At 42.4% G+C, this 22,618-nt stretch overlaps 1 protein-coding gene across 3 annotated transcripts in view; it reads right to left on the bottom strand.

The window, feature by feature from the left end:
• Positions 1-22,618, bottom strand: part of ARHGAP10 (Rho GTPase activating protein 10) — a 248,895-nt gene that overhangs the window by 146,236 nt on the left and 80,041 nt on the right. For all 3 annotated transcript variants that reach the window (XM_050946362.1, XM_050946365.1, XM_050946364.1), the window contains exons 2-3: positions 9,889-9,984; positions 9,730-9,791 (exon numbers count right to left, since the gene is read on the bottom strand). In XM_050946362.1, the coding sequence (XP_050802319.1) occupies positions 9,730-9,791; positions 9,889-9,984 (158 nt within the window). The remainder of the gene's footprint in view (positions 1-9,729; positions 9,792-9,888; positions 9,985-22,618) is intronic.

Genomic DNA, 22,618 nt, shown 5'->3' with positions numbered 1-22,618 from the left:
GTTCTTTGGAGAGTTACCCAGAGAATTTTTTAAAAAATGAAACCAGACAAAAGAAACAGAAAGGTGGCGACAAATATATATTTAAAAAAAAAATCACACCATTTATGCTGTTGCATAGTGTAAGAGTTATCTGACATTCACATCCAACCCAAAATTCTGATGATACAACTTAGAATGGTGTTTTTGAAACATGCTGAGACAGAGTCTAAGTTACCCAATCACACAGAACTGAAGGTTAATTTGCAAAAAGAGGACATGGTTACACTGCTGCTCTGCTTCCACCCTACCTACCACCCCCACCCTCAAAAAAGTATATGGTCAATAGATGACATAGTTTAAATAAAATAAGTGCCAACAAAGTTAAATCTATAAAGGCAGGATCTGCACTATCAAAAAAACAAGAAATGTAGAGCAGGGAGGAATACTCAGTATATTCCTATAGGGGAGGATACTGCTCACCTACAAGAAGGCTATTTAGCTGCAATTGCAGTTCTCTGACAGTACAAACTGTACAAGAGTCATATTCTCAGGTCAACACTTCCAGTGTAAAGGCAATTGGTAAATCCTATAGATTTAAAGGTTAGAGGAAAGCTATATCTCTTCTAAAGTTTCTATTGCTTCACATGCTAGTTTGCTGAATGACATTTCCTGAGGAAATCATATCTGGCTGAACACTTTCATTTTATATTTTGGCCAATCCATCTCCGATATTATAAGACAGTATGGCTAAATTCTTGGACAGTTTGCTTGCAAGGTATTAATCTTACCCTTGCTGCATGAGTCTAATGTAACTGTCTTAGAGTTATAAGAACATAGTCTGAGTTGAATATGCCCAATCCTCTCTCTTTAATTAGCCATCCTTCGGCTGTGATACTTTTACATTGAAACTGGAGCACCAGTGCTTGCTCGACACTGCCATTTAAAACCTGTACTTTGCCATGTCCTCTTGCAAAAACCTCTGACTAATGCTCCCTACTCCAGAGACATCCCTAGAGCTCTTTAGTTTGGAGTTTCCACTATGGGAGTTTCCACCTGCCACACACTGGGAATATGAACCAGGAGTGGTTTTATTAAAACTGAGTTCTTTAGACTAGAGGACATTTAACAAGCAGTTCCCTGCAACTTTTAAGTTTGTATAAGAAATCTATAAGTAAGACATACAAGAGAAAAGAGACTAGACATCCCTTCCTGGCTTACATGAACATTTGACAATAAGCAGACAGTATAAATTATTGGATTATATCAAAGTGAAACATAAACATAAACCAGTCCTGATATATAATTTCATTCCTTCTATCAGAGATCACAGCCTACCTGTAATAGGTTAACCAATCTCATAATGTTATTTTAAAAGTTCACGAAACTAGCAAAGTGGTTTGATAAGGGAAACTGTTTCTAAATCAGCCCTACATGGAATTGCATGCTTTGGTCCAAAATGGAAGCAGGATCATGTTTTGCACATTTAACATTCTTAAAAGCAAGACCCTTGGCATAGAGAAGAAATGCCAGCAGCTGGTTCTTGGGTCCTCATTTCAGTCTCATTTTATTTTCCAGTCAGTGGAAGCTTATGATCCGGTCCAAAAGACACTCACAGATGTCTCCAACGACCTATATGCTGCTCTGTGTTCCACTTTGAAAGAACACTTTGAATCCATTTTATTGGAAAAGGGACTGCAGGCCTCACAAAGTTAGTAAGCTAATATGAGCAGAGAGGACAAAAATGCAACAATATTTCATGAAGTCTTTCTTATATAAAAAGGAAAGACAAGTGAAGGAGGATGGTGATTTTCAATGGAAGAGTATTAAGGCAGCCATGGTCAGTTTTTTGGAAGCTTTAACTTTTTAAGAAGTAACTTCTACAAAACTTATGAACAGAAATATTTTCAGTAACACAGCAACAGGAATCAGGGAAGACAGGGACTCAGAAAGAGTCTAAGATACTATTACCTTTTCAAGCAAAAATATTCAATGTTTCCAGTTGGGAAGGGGAAGAGGGTTGGAGGAAAAATATCTCTTCCAAAAATCAGTTTCCAAATGGAAAACATAGGATGTGAGAACTAGACAGCGAAGCGTATCAGAAAACAGGTCTAGATCTCAGTAATAGAGAATCCTCTGAAGTTTTCCCTTTCAGTCAGCAACTAGTTTTTCCTTGTTCTCAAAAAGCGTATATACTTCAGTCAGACGGTATTAAGAAACTCATTTCTCCTGTTTATTATAAAATTAATTAGAGGATGAAAAGGCTTCATTGAAAAGCAAGGAATCCAAGTGCCAGTGCCAGCTGCAATGTTTATGATCCAACATTTCATTCTCATCAGTTTACTCCTCTTCCACACTGAACTTAATAAAAACACCACTAACTACCAGCAAAACTAGCTAATACCAATTTTTAATTTTATATGAAAAACAGAACCAGTCAGCTAAAGGTTAAGACTGGTTATGGCTGTGCAAAGAGACTGGGATTGAGTGTGTGTTTAGTAAATTAAAGTATCTCATCTCAGGCTAGGCATCCAAAGGGGCCTGATTTCAGAAAGTGTTGGGACTCTTTAAGGTGTCTCAACATCGGCAACCACAAAGTCACTGTTCACTTTCTGAACATCTTGGCCTATGGGTTGGCAGAGATCAGATTCTCAGTAAAGCTAACTTTGCCAGCGAGTGGGGGTGGTGCATGGGGCAGAAGAGTAAGGGGTTTAAGGTTTGTGCATTTTTATATTATATATACACAAATACACACACACACACACACACACACACACACAACTGTACATATGCACATATATACTTTACACAAAAAACTAAGTTAAAACAACTTTAAAGTTACAAAGTCAAGCACTCAGAAGTTGAGATAATGCCAGAATTGTGCATTATTTCGGTCCCCTTGTTTGTGTGCATTATGTTATAGTTTCCAATTACATCATCAAATACCATTCTACAACCTTCTTCTTCCTCCTCCCTGCTCCCCCCCCCGGACCCATTTCACAGGATGGATGGGCCTCACTTAACAAGCAGGTATTAAATATTTTGTTTTCTCCTCATTGATCAGTGTGTGCCTCCTGTCTTATTCACTGCGAACTATTCAAACCCTGCTCTGAAGACGTAATTATTAAATTTTGTCAGAGGCTTTCCTATGGGGTTCATTACTATAGCATCAGAGCGTAGAACATATTCATTTTTACAACACCCCTGTGCAATGAGGTTTTACCTCCATTTTCTACAGTGGCGGCTGGGACAGAGAGACATTAAGATCAAAAGTATCCACTAATTTTGGGTGCCCAATTTCAGACAACTAGGACCTGATTTTTCAGAGTACATAGCATTATATAGTAGTTTGTATAACCAAAGCACAGCTCCCATTGACTTCTGCAAATCAAACCCCAGAAAATGAGGTATGTACAGTTAACAACTATCTGTGAAAAGTTTGGTTTAAGTGACTTCCTCAACCATGAATCTCTCCTCTTTGTTCTTGCAATTCCCTGCCTCATTCACTACTCACCTTCCAACTATTGCAACAAATGAGTTCTACAGACAAGTCTCCTTCACTACACAGCCCTGATTCATACCCAGAGCAGATTCAACCTGAATGAGGTGAGGGTTCTGTGGGAAAAACTAGTATGCACTCATGTAATTAAAGACTATCATATGGCATACATGCAAAGGAGCTGAATTTGTCACCCTCTATTCAGACTAGCACTAGAAACTTCGCTAGTGGGTTTCACAAATATTTGCTGACAGCAGAGGAAAAGCAAGACTCAGGAATCTTGGATACTATCCCAGGCTCTGGAGGGAAGTGTGTTCTAATGGGCAGAGACTCTTCTGCCCACTCCCCCCACCCCAGCTTGATCCCCCCCTCCCTTTCCACCCTGCCCTGTCCTAGTCCTACCTCCTCCTGCCCCTGACTCATCATCCCAATCCCATTCTCTTCCACTACTCAGTGCCAGTTTCCACTCATAGCCCTCGTCCCCTTGGCCAGCCAGACCTACCCTCCTCTAGATTCTCCATCTCACTTCCACCACACACTCAATCCCAGTCTCTTTGCACAGCCATAACCAGTTCCCTGCTCCCCCAAGTCCTCATCATATCAGCCTGTCTCCTCCCTTTAGTCTCCAGTCACCCTCATACTCCCTTCCCCCTCCACCTCAGCCTCCCTCCCTAGGCTCCTCAGCCAATCTCAGTGTCCCATCCCCTTCAAAGACTCACTGGCCCAGTCTCTTTGGTCCAGGCTTCTCCTCTCCTCCTCACCCCCAATCCAAGTCTCCAAAAGCACATCCCTGACATGAAGGCCACACACTACCAAATTGAGTCCTGGCTGGAAAGCAAGGAGAAGCTGGAGCTTCTCAAAGAAAAGGTTGCCAAACATTTAACATTGGCAAAATATATTTTTCCCTAGCCTCGGTCTCAAATGCAGCTGAACAGTTTCGGCTAAAATTGTCCAAAAAAATTCAGTGTGAGGCAGACACACACTAATCATTTGGGTTGAAGTTTTCTGTGCAATTTGGCAAAGATTATAAGCAACTGAAAACACATTGTTATAATGGGAAGTGATAGCCAAGCATAATTATAGGTGGTGCTATCAGCCCAACCAAAAATATACACACTAACCTATGTTCCTACGTGCATGTATTTGAAAGTACATACACTACTGAGATAACGGACAAGGTTCTGAGGTGCAGCACTGAACTCGCACCCCAAGGGTTATGGGGTGACCACGGTGGCTTTAAGTCACCCTGAGAGACTAAATTACAGCACCCTCCCAGGCTGCCCTGCAGGCTTCAGAGATGTGTGCTCTGGTCCTGCTTGCAAAATCACTGCCAGTCCTTAGCCACTCCGCCCATCACCAGCATGTGTGTGCAGGTCCTTAGAAGACAACCTAATGACTGGTCTTCTGCAACCCTGCACTAGGAGAAACCCTCCTCTGGCCACAACCAGGGCTTCTGGGAGCCCTCTATACCACTCCAGCCCTTTCATGCGGCATTAAGATGCCACAACAAGAGTGAAGATCTCACTCTTAGAGACAAAATAAATTAAATTCAGAAGATGGGCAGAAAATACTCCACAATTTCCACAATTTGCTATTTTTGAAATATTTTCAATTTCAGGCCAATTTTAAAATTTTTTCACAAAGCTCTAACTTCCTAAGAAATAGTTACTATTTCTACTGCAGAGCCTAACTATAACTATCAGTGCTAGAGTTAGGATCTATCATACCTAAAGTAAGTTGACTGGAAACAAGATTCTAAAATACATTTTAAGTTAAGTAAGAAGAAACTTTTCCATTAATGGCTGACAACGACTTAGAGTGACTACAGACCTCTGATTAAACTAGAATATTTCTGTAATGCCGAACCAGTTAGACATGACTTCCTATATTCCACTCATCCTTAATATAACAGAAACATTTCCAGAATGGCCTCCAGAGGCAAAGTGCCCTGCTTCATATTTGCCTTGGGGAATTCCATTAAGTTACAGTGTTATGGAAAAGTGCAATTTGTTTTCTCTGGGCCACTCTATAATTCAACTGAATTCTTGGGTTAATGCCTGGATTTTCTTTTCACAAACCTACTAAATCCCTTGGTATTTAGAAACATGACCTTTGCAACTAACGGAAATCCTTAAACTGAAAACAAAAATAAAACTGCTTGCATGCAAATATTACATATCCAACCCATGCCAGATCAACATGGTAGCAGGCCAAAATGGGGTGGACAGTATGGAAAATTTTATGAACTCAAGATTCACATCTACACATGTTGCAACTGCCTTGGGAAACTATGTAAAATATACTTGAAAAAGCTTTTTATCCTAATCTGGAATTCAAAGTCTGAAATATTTGCATTTACCATATGGCTATTAAAATCATTTTTGCATTTGCTGAACACACAAAATGTAATTTTAAAAAACAGCAACCTATTAAGCATACATGTGTCCGTAATTAAGCAAAAGGAATTCATACACTATATCTTATCTGTAACTGTACTTCTTATCTGCAATTCGCTCAGCACAGTCACAGCCACTGTACGAGTCACAAGCCTTCACATTGCTTTTCAGAATAGCAAAGAGGAAAAAAAAAAAGCCTGATAAGAGGATGTTGGAATGGGAGGAACTCCTTTGTGAAAAGCTTTAAAATGTGTAGCATAAACATTGCACCACAACTGAAAATCTTTATAGCCCTGGCGACAAACGTTGTGGGTGCAGAGCATTCTAACATTCCATTGATTTCAATAGAACATCCATGAAACTTTGGCACAATTACACTGTTCATTGAGGAGCCAAAGAAACGGAATCAGATCAGCAGACGATCTCCCCAACAACACACAAATTAATTTTTTCAGAAACTAATTCCCTTGGTTCTCTTTCCACTTGCTCACCTTAATGGCGATACGGTTCTAAAATATTTGCTAGAGCAGGGGTGGGCAAACTATGGCCCGCAGCCATTTTAAGCCAGCCCTCGAGCTCCTGCTGGGGTGCAGGGTCTGGGACTTGCCCAGCTTCGGCGCTCCAGCTGGGGAGCACTGTTGGGGGCCACTCCATGAGTGCGGCATGGCCCCCCTCTGCCTCCTACGTGCTCCAATGGCCCCCTCTAAACTGTGGACGAGGCAGCGCACAGAAATGCCTGGCCGTGCCTCCACATAGGAGCCAGAGAAGGGACATGCCGCTGCTTCCGGGAGCCGCTTGAGGTAAGCGCCTCCCAAAGCCTGCACCCCTGAGCCTGTGCTAGACTATAGAAGTACTGATGAAAAAACCCACACCTCAGGAAAAGTATTCAGTTTCCATTTGAAATATTAGCTCCATGAGGAACTTTGTCATCAGATCTTTCATTGTCTGAACACATGCTTTACGTGATCTTTTCCATTTCGTTTCATGTTTTCCATAAGGCAACCAGCATACAGTACACGTATAATGTCATATAACTTCCTTACCTGCAAACAGGCTGCATATGAAAAGAGGAACTAACACAATGGTCATAGCATAATTGCAGTGTCCAGAGATTATACAGCCAAGAGTGCATTCTATGGATCCAGAGCTGCATTTGGCTACATGTTATCACTGTTGCTGAGGAAGTCAGTGAAATGCGCCACAAAATTCTCCTATTTTCAGTGTTGAAGTTGGTATTGGAATATCCCAAGATATGGCTTCGATAATTATAAAAATTGTAATTCCTGAAGTATCCCAAAGACTTTTACTAGCTCTACACATACAACTCCACTAACACAGTCACATCAGAGGTGGAAGAAAACAGCAAGATGGATGCTATTCTTTACAACTGTGGCGAGAGAAGACATTTTGACAACAGCAAAACACCCACTCTTACAGCACAGCATTTTGAGATATCTAATATCCACGCAAGACCATTGCTTTGAATGTTCTACAATGCTCCACATGGTATTCAGCATGCAACAGAGGAAGGGTTGAGTGGCACATGAAGAATCATGAATCGCAGCGATGATGAATCAAACTCCAGCACAACAGCAGGACAAACCACCAGCTGCGTCAAACATGCAAGAAAAACTTATGTGCACTGAGTTCCCAATGCCCCAGCAGACTTCACAACTTTACACAAGCAAAATGCCTCCATTCACACCGTTCAGGTGCCACTGGTATTTCTCCCTGCTCCTACCTCCAACACTCCTCTACAGCTCCGAATTTGTCTGTTAATTCTAACTGAAGTATGTCTGACTGCTGATGTTGGCAAATAAGCGCCTGAAACACAGAATTTCTACACAGATAACCTCTAGAAACTAATACCATACTGGAGACTAAGAACAATACTGCCCCAAAGATAAGAAATCCATGTATTAGTTTCCACATATGTGATCAGAGCTATGTGAATCAATGCAAATCTCTCACACAAATCCTATCTAATCCCTGCAGGTACTTCTGTAATCACATATGTGAATTTAGGTGGAAAGTAAATTATATCTATTGGAAAGAAGCTAGACTACAGACTACCTAGAGTTAAATTAATCTTTTAAAAACACCATGTTCCTTGCATTAAAACAAGTAACAGTGAAATCTTATCAGTTACCATTAATTATCATCATTTACTTAACGGGGGCAATTACTAACACGTACTGGACCTTAAAAACAAAATCTATGAGCAGGGAAGCCAGGCATTTAAAGTGGAATCTATAGATTTTACGTTTTTCTAGAGCCTCTTTTACTGTAGCATTTAAGCACTGTTAAAAATTAGTGAGCATAAAATCTCAAAGTCAGTCCTGTGAGGCAAAATCAGCATTAATTCCACTATGATGGAGTACCCTGTTCTTACCAGATTCATATGCTGTTCATCTCTTGCCTTGGCATGCCATACTCCTGTGTATACAGGTAGCTGACAAGTCATCCTAGATCTCTCAATCATCCTCCCCCACACACAAGATGGGAAAAAATGTTGCAGTACAAAGCCTCCATTTTAATCATTCATCTATTGTATTAAACGGAAGAGATGCAAGTCGACAACCTGCATAGTCAAAAATCATGCCAATAAGCTTACTTGGTAAGAAAGGTGGCTACCTAAACTGTTAATTTTCCTTAAAGATGTACTGAAAGCCAACTGCAACATCTTGCTGCACAGCCAACTATAATGGAACAAGTTCATCAACTGAAGGCAAAGCCCAAGCTATGCCCCTCATTTCTACCCACCAAAAGTTCTGCCTCTGATCATGGAACAGATTTGGTTATAAAACTCCCCTTCTTCTGTTTTTTCTGTTGTTTTTATGTATCCTTTTCTTTAGGCAGTACCATGCCTTCTTCCTTTTGTTCTCATCCGGTCTGTTCACAAGGAACAGCAGAGTATAGAGGCATTTTTTTTTTTTAATCATGAGCCCTCCAACTTAGCATCTCCATGCCAGACAATCCCTCTGCCATAACACATGTTCAATACATAATGCAGCATCCCTGAGCAATTCAGAAGAAGAACTGCCTGCTCACTCCCCATTGACCCTAACTCTGCCAGAAGATGTGGCTCCAAGCCAGGATAGCATGGCAGAGCCTCACATTTTTCCACCCTGAGAAACCATGACTGCCCCTGGGCTTGTTACTGCCAGAAATAGGGACATTAAAATTGGAGACACAGAGAGAAGAGAACTGAACTGCTGAACTTGTTTCAGCGCAGAATGTAGAGCACTTGGCATGGAGGAGCAAGTAGAATGGCTTAGCCTCATAGCTTCCTGTCAATGCTGAGCCATATTTGACTTTCACAGAGATCAAGACACAGCTATCAGTCACAGACTGGGGGAGATGTTATGATCCAGAACAGGGGTCGGCAACGTTTCAGAGGTGGTGTGCCAAATCTTCATTATTCACTCTAATTTAAGGTTTTGCGTGCCGGTAATACATTTTAACGTTTTTAGAAGGTCTTTCTCTATAAGTCCATAAACGATTGTTGTATGTAAAGTAAACAAGTTTTTAAAAAAGTGTAAGAAGCTTCATTTAAAATTAAATTAAAATGCAGATCTTATTAGTTTAGTGCAGTGGTTCTTAACCTGGGGTGCATGCCAGCCATCCCCAGGGGCTGCTCCCCAGACCAGGTTCCCCCCTCCCTGCCCCCTGAACTCCCCTGGAGGGTGCACAGCCCCCTCGCGAGCCCACTCCATTTCACACCACCCAGGTGGCCCCCACCCCAAGTCCACTCACTGGCTTCGCCAGGCTTGGGCCACTGCAGCAGCTCGGCAGGGAGGAGCTAATTGACTCTTAATCCATCTTATGATTTGTTTACAGTAAAACGTTGCAACTCACCAAGATTTCTCTTTGCTCTTCCAGATTTTTTAAGAAATTTGAAAACTCACGCAAGGATGCATCTGTAACATGGAAAAAGAAAAAAAGAAATAATGGAATAGGAGTGCATAACAAAAGCAGTAATGCACACGCATGTGCACACACAGAGCTTTTACATACCTATACATCTTTCATCATCCGTCTCTGCATCGCCAATGAATTCAAATTTAAAATCCCTCAGAGAGTGGGCAAACTTTCTTTGGGCTGCCGAAAGGTCTGCAAGGCAAACAACAAGGATTTAAAACTATATATGCTTTAATTCAAACAAAAGCCGTTAGCAACTTGAACGTCATGTGAAATTTGATATTCAAGAAATGTGTCATTTTATATCTTTCAATAGACTTCAGCAATTTCTTGTCCTATACTGAAGTGAATCACTTCATTAGAACTGTGAAGTTGCACAGCTATGCAATTCTTAAATCCCATTTAAAAAGACAAATGCATAGCACTGCAAATATCTTGTACAAAAATAATTCCGACTTTCCTAGCCAGTTTCTCATTGCTGCTTTTATTGATAGTATTTGACTACTACTGGCACAAAACTGCTCTAGTTATGGGCAGACTACTTCCTTCCTTCAGGAAGCTATTGAATATATTAACTAGTCAAAATTCTGCTCTCAGTTACAATATCACAATGTTATAAACAATCATTAAGATTTCTAACACTGAAGTTGAGATTAAAACATAACCTTTTCTACTGTAATGTCTGATTACAGTACATGAGAGAGTTTGGAATGTCATCAACCCTAAAAGGCAGGTCTTGGTGGAGAAGAGGATGAAAGTCCCCATATGCTCTGAACTCGCAGTAAAGATTCTCCTTACATCTTTATACTTGGCCAATATTAAGAGCAATTTGATATATTTAGTTAATCTTTAATCTTTTAGCTATCTCGTGCAATTCAGAAGGACCAAGAGTGACTATTATAAAACACACTGTGTAAACATTTTATTGTCAGGATTAGCTGGAGCTGAAACACAAACTGTTTTTACATCCCTTTAGCATATACTGTTTCCAGTCTGCTGTATGTTTTTCCCAATTTCACATAGATAAGGACATATCTGACTCCAAATGCTACATTGTACTGTGTGGCGCCAACTAATTAAAGGGATACTATCCAATTCCTATGCACCCTAGCAGGACACAGACACAAAAGCCACACATTTGCGGATCCCTTTCCTCTGTCTTACATTCCCTTCCTCTCACGTCTTTTGCCTGGTTCCTTTTCTCCCCTCCTCCTTACGCTCCTCTTCCACATCCCACCCCACCCCTGTTTGTGTGACAGTACCATTCTAGTTGATCCTACAGTGCTGGGTTTTTCTCTCCTGTGAATGGTGCTACAACTATGCATTCTCCCTTCAACATCAAGACTCGGAAGGGCGGGGGGAGGGGCGGAGGACAAGCTAACATCACGGATACTCCCACACCATGGAAAAGGGGAAGGCATTTTCAAATTAAAATGCAACCTGTTAGCTGCAGGGGTGCATGCAATGTAGAAAGCATTGGGAACATAAGTTCAGATGCTTCTTTGTTACAAGCAGCTTGGGACAAAATAAGCATGATTTACAAATTGAGAATAAAGTCCACCTCACTATTTGTCTGTTCCAGAAAACTAGAACTGAAAGTAGGAGTCATGATGCTGCACCGAATTCATGGAACAATGGTATAAAAAATAATGTAGTATTGTTGAGCCGAAGGTGATGGGAACCAGCCATGTAGTGATGCCTTCTCTACAGCTCCTTCCCCTTGCCCTTTTGCCCAGATGCTGAAGGCTTCAAATACCCAAGACTAGGAAAGAGGATGCATATCACCCCATCACCAATGGCAAGTCCTCAAAGGTTAATGCAACCAACGGCTATATTAATTTTTTTTGCACTGCCCCCCTGTGCTCTGTGGAGTCCCTCTAAGAAAGGCTCTAGAGTCGCAGACAGAGTACCATTGGAACACTCTGCCATGGAGTAGGTTGGATTATAGGTTAAGAATGAGTAAGCATCCTGGGATTTGTGCCCATCATCTCTAAAAGGACAGACTGAAGAGATGATAAAATCTCTGTGACGGGGCTGCCTGCCCCTTTAAGGGCCAGGAGGCCTGAGTTAGTCAGCTCCACTTGTGCCATAATTACCTTTCCCAGTCTTGGGAGGCTGGACTAACTTGGGTCAGGTGACAACCCGAAACACTTTGACCTCATAAAAGAGTTGACAGGAGAAAACAAAGAGCAAGCTGGGCTCCTGTGAAGCCCCTGAAGTAGGGTCTGGACGACCCCTGGAATGTAGCCTGGGAATCGGTGGACTATCCCAGAGCAGAGAAGATAGAAAGGTAGCCTACAAGGGACTGAGACTCTGAGAGGACTCTAGGGAAGAAGACTAAGAGTCAGGGCTCTATCCCAGTGCCTGAGAGATTTAAAAGTAATCCAGAAGGGAACAGGAACTAAGCCCAGAGGGTGGGCTGAAGAAAAGTCCAAAAGGAGCAGAAGAACCTTTATCCTGGACATCTGTTATCCCGGAAGCGGATTGAACTTAGAGTGACCCAGTCAGAGGTGTGAGACATCTGAATCCCTGGGAAAGTAAGAAAACCCAGGTGAGGGGGAAGTCAAGCAAGAAGTCCCTGCAGCACCACGCTCAGCCAGCTTGTGGGGGGAAGGGTTACAGGACAGGCATGCCCTACGGTAAAGCTTTATATTAGGAGTGCTAAATCCTTTAAAGACTGTCATAGGGGAAAAGAGCAACATGAACAAAACAATCATAGTACAGATTGGTTATCTGTAGTCCCATGTTGCTGGGCACAGTGATTAATCACCGCAAAGTGATCTAAGAATGTGTAAACCTTTGCACAAGCCATGGAATTGGGGCTGGGGGTGGAGAGAGGGTGACCATTAGAGAGAGAGATTCTGGTCTACAGAAAGGATGTTTGAATTAAATGATTCAACAGACTGCAGGAGACAAAGCATACAAGCATTGTTGACATAAAGCTTTTAATTCTATTTAGTCAATAGACTGTCACCACAAGATTTACTCCGTCTCAGGAAGGTTTGCCTAGAATCCAGCAGTGTCATTTTATTCTGTAAAAGCAGCAAAGAGTCCTGTGGCACCTTATAGACTCACAGATGTATTGCAGCATGAGCTTTTGTGGGTGAATACCCACTTCGTCGGATCACCCACGAAAGCTCTTGCTCCAATACGTCTGTCAGTCTATAAGGTGCCACAGGACTCTTTGCTGCTTTTACAGATCCAGACTAATACGGCTACCCCTCTGATACTCATTTTATTCTGTTAACTTATGTTAAAATTCATTTATATTTTTCTTTCCTATGCCAAATAAATCTTTTCCTAACATACTTGGATTTTGTTTCTGTGACAGGAGACAATCACTGGTACACAGTTGTTCCCTGGAAAGAAAATGGAAACTTTGCCCCTCTCACCTCCCAGAGAGGGCTGAGGCTAGGTGACAGGCTTCAGCATTCAGTTACAGTCAGGGGTATGACTCAGAGAGCCATTCCCAAGGCAGTGGACTCAGGACACTGAATGTAGTCAGCTCAGCATAGGGAAAACTTGAAGACCAGGCTCAGGGACAGCTCAGTGCAGGGTTTATTTGAGGCTTGAAGGGGAATGGCTGAAGTAAGATACTTGAGAAGTCTGTAGACAAACATTTTAATCCTGTCTGGAAATCATTAGGCAATCAGTTCACCCTTCATCCTTCTAAAATCAGCCTGCTATAGGAAAAACAAAGTTGTTGATGTAATTACCACAAATATTATAGAACTCTGTAAAAATACATGGTGACTCCAGAAACAAAATGTGGCAATTCACCCCCACCCTACACTATTTAAACCATAAGTTACAAGTTTCATAGACACTAACTCTCAGATATACATTTCCTTGCATCCTGTGCTAGGTCAAAAGCACTTTGCTAATCTGCATATATCCTGTAACCTCTAGTTGTTAATAATTTGGTAGAGAAATATATTTCATTTCTGTTCCATAAAACAAACTTCATTTATAGGGCAACATTCTACTGCTATAACTTCAAATAATAAGCAGTATCTTGGGTTTACAGCACCTGTGCCTCAAAGGGCCCCCCAGAGTACTTCACAAGCACATGGGAGCAGGGGCAGGGAGTTATATGGGCCTGTGATGCCCATGCTCCAGCAAGTTCAAGGCTCGGGGGTTCAGCTCCACCAATGTTCAGGGCTGGGTCTCTCCCCTGGTCCCACTTGCCGCCCTGTGCACCTCCCTCGGAGCATCCCCCGGCCCTGCCTGCCACCCCTGCATGCCTCCCCTGGAGCATCCCTGCCTGTGCCCTTGGCAGCTGCCCTGCCGCTCCATACTGCACTCCGCTCCCTCGCCAGCCGCTGCCTGCTACAAAAGGGAGAGGCACCATCGCCTGCAGAAGGAGGAAGGGAGGAGATGCACACGTGATGGCAGCCCTCCAACCTCCGTCACCCACCACAGGAGAGGCTTCCTGGACCTGAGAGGGGGCCGCCCCTAGAAGCACATGCAGTGATTGCGCCAGATGAGTGTGCTGCCAGTGGGAGAGAGCTGGGGGGACTGTGGAGTTCTCCTCTCTGACCCCAGCCCCAGGGCGGCCTGCCTGCATTCCAAACTCCTCATCCCCAGCCCCAGCACAGCTTGCCTTAACCCCAAACTCCTCATCCCCAGCCCCACCCCAGAGCCTGCACCCCCAGCCAGAACCTGCACCCCCAGCATTCCAACTCTCTGCCTCAGCCCTGAACCCCCTCGTGCACTGTGAACCCCTCATCCCTGGCCCCACCTCTCAGTCCTCACCCCCACATCCCAACCCTCTGCCCCAGCACTGAGCCCCCTCGTGCACCATGAACCCCTCATCCCTGGCCCCAGCCCACAGCCTTCACCCCCACACCTCAACCCTCTGCCCCAGCCCTGAACCCTGTCGTGCACCGTGAACCCCTCATCCTTGGCCCCACCCCGCAGCCTTCACCCCAACCCTCTGCTCCAGCACTGAGCCCCTCTCAAACCCCAACCCTCTGCCCTAGCCCTTATCCCCAGCCCCACCCCAGAGCCCTCATCCCCCCAACACCCCAACTCTCTGCCCCAGCACTGAGCCCCCCTCACACCCTAACTCCACATTCCGAGCCTCACCCCAGAGCCTCCATCCTCCACACTCCAATCCTCTGCACTAGCCCTGAGCCCCCTCCCACACCCCAAACCCCTCATCCTCAGCCCCACCCCAGAACCCTCATCCCCAGCCACAGCCCTCATCCCCTCACACCCCAACCCTCTGCCATAGCCCGAGCCCCCTCTCACACCCTCAGCCAGAACCCTCATCCTTCCACACACATCCATACTGTGCAATATAAGAAAACTGTTAAACGCTTACTGTTTCCAGTCTATTTTTACATTATTTTAAAAAACAAAAGGCGGGGGGGGGGGGGGGGCAGGACTTGGACACATTCTGGTCACCACCCAAAATTATACAAACCTGCCGCCCCTGCATGGGACTAATCCTACAAGGTGCCAAGCATCCTCAAATCTTTCAATATTGTTTTAAAAGCCAAGGGGAAATGAGGTCACTACGCAACTTGCAAGATCTGGCCCTATATTCACATTGTACAGTAGAAAAACCACACACACATTACACACAGCAGCCACCCCCACAGTTTAGCAATGTACAGTACACAATGGTTTAGGATTGTAAAAAGAGCAATACTGTGTCCAGTTGACAATGCACCAGGAGTTTAGGAAGGTAGAACGCAATGAGTTCACTCATTTTCCCAGCAGTATAGCATGCTGATCACAGGAGGAAACATGCAGAGACCAGGAAGAGAGCAGTATGTTGCTGAAAGTCACTGCTACCATCTAATGGGAAAACAGGAAAAAACAAGCAACGTCTCTAGACATCAGTGTTTAAGACCATTTGCTGAGAGGTGTCAAATATCAAAATATCAGTATTAGGTCCAAGACACAGTCTTAGTTATGATGGATTGCTGGCAAAAATCAAAATTAAGGTTGCATCAGAGAATTGTGTGTAAGCAGGGAAAGAATGGGAATATCTACTAAATGTTTTACTACAGGATAAAGATAAAACAACCTAATAAAATCGACCACTGGAGGGCTTTTCATTTTCTGTGTAGCTGGAACTTGTATAGAACTAATGTATTCTAAAATACTGGGAAATAAAGACAGATGTTTTTGAAATTGGGTCCCTGATGTCTCACTTTAAAAAAAAAAAGTTTTGCAAAGTGTACAAATGGAGATTCTACACCAAGCTTCTGGTGTTACAGTATACCTACAACTTACACAAGTATCACCTATATTTTTCCACTTTACTGTTCTAGAAAATACTGTTCTATTTCATAACTGATTTAAGCTATGCCAGTTTGAAAACACCCCATTAACACTACGACAACACTGCTTGCTAGGCAGTGACCTATCTCCATATGACACCAGATTCCAATGGCTCCATTTACTCTAGTGTCAACAGCAACTTCAGTGTCACCAATCTGAAGTGCTGCATTAAGTAATGACAATGTTCTTTACTAGGTAATGTCCTAGGTCTTCTAAACATGACAGCAGATTCATACTAAGTTGCAACAGCCACATTAAATCTAATGTTGACAGTTTTCATAGTCAAACACTCACTACAGTCTCTGGTGGTTCACTACATCATTGGTATTCTTTTCAAGGAATTGTATTACCTGCTTTTTATTTTACATCACCAATTTATGCAGGTTCTTTAAAACACAAGGCAATTCACACAGAAAAAAACAACCTTTGTTTAATGTTAGTTAAGGTTGTGTTGGTCTACCTTAATAACATTTTCCTCAGATGCTGAAAGGGCACCACATACCAGGTAGCTCAGCAATTACACTTTTGTTTCTCTGCCTACAACAGTAATACAAAACTCATCAACTCTTCTTACTATGCTTCTTCAGAACACCCAAGGCTTCACAATTAACATACAGCCTTAACGTCAACATACATACAAGAACATATTAAAAGTAATAATTTATTTCCTTCTTTTAAGATCTGTTTCTCTTTTTGGATTTCTTAAACACAGGTTTTGTGTTTGGCTCAAGACGCTTTAAAAAGCAACAAATTTAATAGAAATTGGCCAGTCAACAAATACAATCCAATTTTTGTTAATTACCTAATGACAAACTTGGGATAGTCACAAACAAATATTAATTCTTCTCACTTCTCACAAAAGAGAAAAGATTTAAAAAAAATTGAAAGTCAGCCCATCAATCCCAATAAGTTTGCAAGTGAAAACATGTTTGATGTTTATTAAAGAAAAACAAAATATTTGGCACTAGATTGAAGTTACTTTAGGTCAAGAGTGAGATATTTCTCATGAATAAAGACATTTTTCTTGCTGGATTAATATCTTTTTATAGACAGTACTGTTCTCAGAACAGGACACCCAAGTTTTTTAAAAAGTTGATGTATTCCACTATCAACAAAAGTACCCACCAAATTGAAAATCCAGAAACTGCAATATTTAAGAAGAAACACCAATGTAACTCAGATGTAAATACAGGATTTAACAACAGTTTACTGGCTAACTATGCGCTTCTTTTTAAATGGATGACAGTTTGAATTGATTCTGCTACATCTAAAACCCAAACATTGAAGCACGATGCTAATAACATGAGAGGCTGGAAATGAAAGACTGGAAACAAGAGAAATTGCCTAGTCTATTTTCACTGTCCAACCCGAGAGAATTATAGAAAATAAACAGCACAAATAGTAAAAAGAACATTGATATAAAAATTAGTTAATTCTTAGTTACTCAAAGACACAATAGGAACAATGTCTCTAACAAGAACTAGTTAGTGCTAAAAAGAGCAGGCTATCATGATGGAAGAGATCTATCTGTAAGCAGCTATATGCGTCACATGCCAAATTGTATTTTGGTTTATTTTCTGTATTTTTAATTAAAAACAAATGGTATTTTTAACAGTTGCATAATTAAGATACAGTATCAGCTTCAATGCATCTTGAAGTCATTATCAATGCTGTGGACTTGTAGACTTTCATGGTGAAAAAGTTATGATTTCAGATTACAGAAACTAAGAAATATTTTGCATATTTATGAAAATATATACACTATATTCCCTAAATATCCTGCTCTGCAGAATAAATATTTAAGGAGTGTTTTGACTTGCATATTTTGATTATTGGGGGGAAAAGATAATGTGTACACTACATTTTGGTACTTGCCCAACTGATTAACACCTGGAAGTCCATTGCAAAATCGTATGATGTATGAGGAAACTGCTGCATTGAAATCTAGCAAAGAAATCAGGTTACCCTGTCTATAAACAATACAACAGGCATTTTAAACTCTGAGATAAATGGGACAACAGGAACAGCAGGGTAAGTTACTTTTGATGAGTCATCTAAGAATTGGAGCATATTATATACAGTAGAACCTCAGAGTTACAAACACCTCGGGAATGGAAGTTGTTTGTAACTCTGAAACGTTGGTAACTCTGAACAAAACATTATGGTTGTTCTTTCAAAAGTTTACAACTGAACATTGACTTAACACAGCTTTGAAACTTTACCATGCAGAGAAAAATGCAAATCCTAACCCACCACCCCAATCTGCTTTACCCATTTCCCCTGCCCCACGTCACACACCTTTCCTACTCCACTGCAGGCACTCACCGCTGTATAGGAAACAGAATGGTGGCCATGCAGGGTGCCCAGCACACACAAAAGGGGAGGACCCAGGAGGCAATGAGCTGGAGAGGCCACCCTCCCTCACCCAGCAGGAGAAGTGGCTCCATCCCACCCTCTCCGCTTCTCACTGGAGCCCTGCTTGCAGAAACAGAGGCCAAGTGAGCTGGAAACATTCTGGAGGCGAGGTAGGGGAACAACAGAGCCCCTCAACCCCCAGCAGGCCAAGCTGAGCAAGCCCTGGGCAGCCTGGCACTTGCAAAAATTGGAGGGGGGGAACGGGGGAGAGGAGAGAGCAGTGGCACTTGACCCCATGTGATCCCCCCATGCCGCATCTCTGTTTGAAGGAACAATGTCCACTCTCCCCCGCCCCCAAAACTACACCTATGTGTGTGGCTGACAGTTCAGTTCATAACTCTGGTGTTCATATGTCTGAGGTTCTACTGTACTGTAATTTTTAAGATGAGATTAAATAATTAAAGATAAACAGAAGCATACCCTGCTGGAACAAAACCAGCTAAGTTTTTAAGAACACAGTTTGAAGTGCTCTTGCTCCTTTAGAAAAGTACACAAGTTGGACAAAATTATTAACCCTACATGTTATCTGTATACACAGCAGGCTCTCCCAGGACTGCCTGGGGGAGGGGGGGCAAGTGGGGCAATTTGCCCCAGGCCCCGCAGGGGCCCCCACCAGAGTTGGGAGCCGCCGAAGCCCCCAAATCCTCTGGGCGGCCCTGGGCTCTCCACTTAGTCATCAATGATAGCAGCACATCTAATTGGGATTTAATACCCTGTAAGCAATAATATACAAAAATTAAATATGAAAATGGAGTTTTTAAGCCTGATTCCATTTATAACAACCTGAAGCTTCATACTATAGAACTGTATTAGGAAGAAATATGCCGGAGCCTGTACAGCAAAGTCAATTTGGTCCCATGTTCACTGTACCATACATTGGCATGGATAGGCTAAAAGCAAAGGAGAGACAGGAAGATGAAGACACACAGCAGGGGAGCAAACATGCAACAACTTTCCCTTTTTTAGGTGTGTGTTATTACATAATGAAGTTCCACTTTGTGAAAAAACATTATTTTATTTGCCTTACAATATAGATATATAAATCCACTGAAGCAATAAGACCTCCTGCATCCAAAAAAAATTAAAGTAAATAAGATAAATACTATATGGTGCAATAGCAAAGTAACACACTGTCTGGCAAAGGCAAACCCTTAAAGTGTGCTTCCAAGGCTGCCCTCAGCCACACAGCATCAGATAGTCTCTAGTAAATGGCCTTGGATCAGGCTGCTCAAAAATCAGCAGACAGCCTGCTCACTTCCCTCCTCTACCCTGATGGTAGCATTTCCCCCTTCACCTTGCAGATATTATACAAACCACAACATGCAGCAACAACAGGAACATTTGGCTCACCAAGATCAAGTCTAACCACAAGACATCACCACCAGCCCTTTAATCTGCCCAAGGCACATTTTAGAGTCATCCTGCATCTGCCCAGGTGATAGTTAAATCTTTCTTTACTGACATCCAGGTGCCTACTGTCTGGCTTCATGGGTCAGGAAAGCAACTTAAACTCTTTCCCCCCCACCGTGTTCTATTTTATGCACTGAATGATGCAGGGGTTCTGTTTGTGGGCAGGGAAGGGGGAAAAGTGATCATGAAGCTAGAGTCTAGTATATACAAGGAGGCAGAATTAAGGTTGCCAGTGAAACACCAGATCAGATATTTCTACCTTTTCTGTGTTTGACTTTTCAAATCTAAATACCATTCTTTTAATGTTGTTAATTTGTATACAATTTCCCAGTTTGTTTGTTTAACGTAAAAACAAACAACAAAAATTCTATAACATATAAATGTAAGAACCTTACATCATGAGCAGGATTTGAACGGTGAGCCTTCAGGTCTGCAGCACAGACCTCCACACCTTTAGCTCTAGGACTAACTTCATTACTTGGCAGCAGCAGCAGAAGGCTGTTATCCTAGGAAAAGAGTCCAGCTATGTGGGCTCTGTATGGCTCCATCTACCAGGGATAGTAAAGGTAATCTGACTAACATAGCAGCTCCTAGCGCAGTGCTGCCATCTTGGCATTATGTGCCCAAACTTAAAATTCTCATGTTCAGTTATTAATTTTGGCATGTTGCCGAAGTTCTTCCTGAGTTCTGCAAGCAAGAGAAGGGAAATGGCCATTTTCCACATTTTATATCTCAGCAAAACCTAAAGAGAATTTTACAGGCCAAAGAAAAAGCACTTATCTAGACTGACCGATCTTTCCACCTATTTAATTATAAATGTCTGCTGCAAACAATGAAGATATTAATGCTTCCAAAAAGAAGTAGCAAAAATCTTTTATACTGGAAAGCGTTAGGCAGCCAAAACACAGGAATTGCTACTTGCTCCCCCTATAATAAATACACATGCACTTCAATTAGCTTTAAAATGTATTCAGTTCAAGATACGTTTTCAAATATCCTATAAAGATGTATATCATGAAATCTGCTGAGATGACAATGTTAAGCACATTATATGTATATGAATAAACCTCTTTTAAAAAAAGTCATTCAAAACATGTTTTCCTCTTTCAGAACAGCATACATCTGAAAATAGTGTCAGCTGTATGGAGCCACTTCCTATCAAGGAATCTTTTGCATGTGAAGACAAAGCCAACAAGCTCAAACTTGCAACATACTCTGAAATATTAAGACAATAGTACATGTCAAAACATGTATTCACCATTCCGGCATATACAGTGTACTAGGCCACATCTTCTGAACATTAAGTGTTATACTAAAGCCACAAAGGATCAGAGACTAAGTTACATTTCCACCCGTTCCCCCCATTCATTTGATCCATGAAAGTTAATCAGATTTCCTCCAATGCCCAGAGAAAGAAACTAGATGGTATAATTCAGGGGTTGACAACCTACAGCACGCATGCCAAAGGTGGCATGCGAGCTGATTTTTGATGGCACGCAGGTGGACTGAGCTGCTCAGCCCGTCGCCGCTCTGGGCCCCTTGCCAGCCGGGTTCCCGCAGCCAGTTCCACTCAGCACCTGCTGCTGGCCTGGGTGAAGGAATCCCTGGCTGGCAGCGGGCTGAGACCTTGGCTGGCAGGAGCCAGCGGCCAAAACTCCAGAACTGGGCAAGCTGAGACGCTCAGCCCACCACCGAAACCTTTGCCAGCCGGGGTCCCTGCCGCAGCCCCACTCACCTTGCTTCCATTTGGAGTTCCCGCTCAGGGCCCCTGCCAGACAGGGTCCAGGCCCCTGGCCCTGCTCAGCCCTACCAGCCACCAGCTCCTCTCACCTCAGCTGCCGATCTGGGGTTCTAGAGAGTTAACAACTGATCACTCAGAAGCCTGCGTGCAGCATAAAGTATTAAAATACGTGCCACCAGACATTGGAAAACTCAGCAAGGAAAAGCAAGGGCAAGGATCATACTAAACTAGTAAGATCTGTATTTTAATTTAATTATAAATAAAGCTTCTGAAACATTTTGAAAACCTTGTTTACTTTACATATAACAGTAGTTTGGTTACATATTATAAACTGAGAGAGAGACCTTCTAAAAACATTAAAATGTATTACCGGCACATGAAGACTTAAGTTAGAGTGTATACATGAAGACTTGGCACACCACTGCTGAAAGGTTGCCGACCCCGGTATAATTTCACACTCAGCCTCATCCCCAAGCAAGATGGAATCCAAGCAGGTATAGGAAACTGAAGTATTACACAAGCGAGGTATTCAAAGATTAGCAAAGTTATTGCCCAGTGCCCAATCTCCACATACAAAGACTACATTTTTGTTCAACACTTCAGATTTTAAATGTATAACTGACTGCCGAAAGTGTCACTGTTTGGAAGAACCTCAGATCCAACTGCAAACTGCTTATGCGGAGGTGATCTCTGCTTCAACTGAGTACCTCTGGACACAAGAGAAGAGTAAATCAAACAGTTTAACTGAGGGCTTGTTTTCACGCTACATTAGGGCGAATCACCATATCACACACTAATTGGCTGTGTGGACCCTTCTGGCACACAATAAAAGTTCCTTCAAACAGGACTAGGTCAACATGTATTATGGAACTTTCAGTGCATGCGATCAGGATCTATGCAACCAGTTCCTGTGTAACACACAAGTGCACACTTAGGGTGACCATATGTTTTGGCTGGGGACAGTCC

The sequence above is a fragment of the Gopherus flavomarginatus genome, chromosome 3 (assembly GCF_025201925.1).
Source record: "Gopherus flavomarginatus isolate rGopFla2 chromosome 3, rGopFla2.mat.asm, whole genome shotgun sequence".
NCBI classification, from domain to species: Eukaryota; Metazoa; Chordata; order Testudines; family Testudinidae; genus Gopherus; species Gopherus flavomarginatus.
This window is presented reverse-complemented; position numbering and strand designations above follow the sequence as displayed.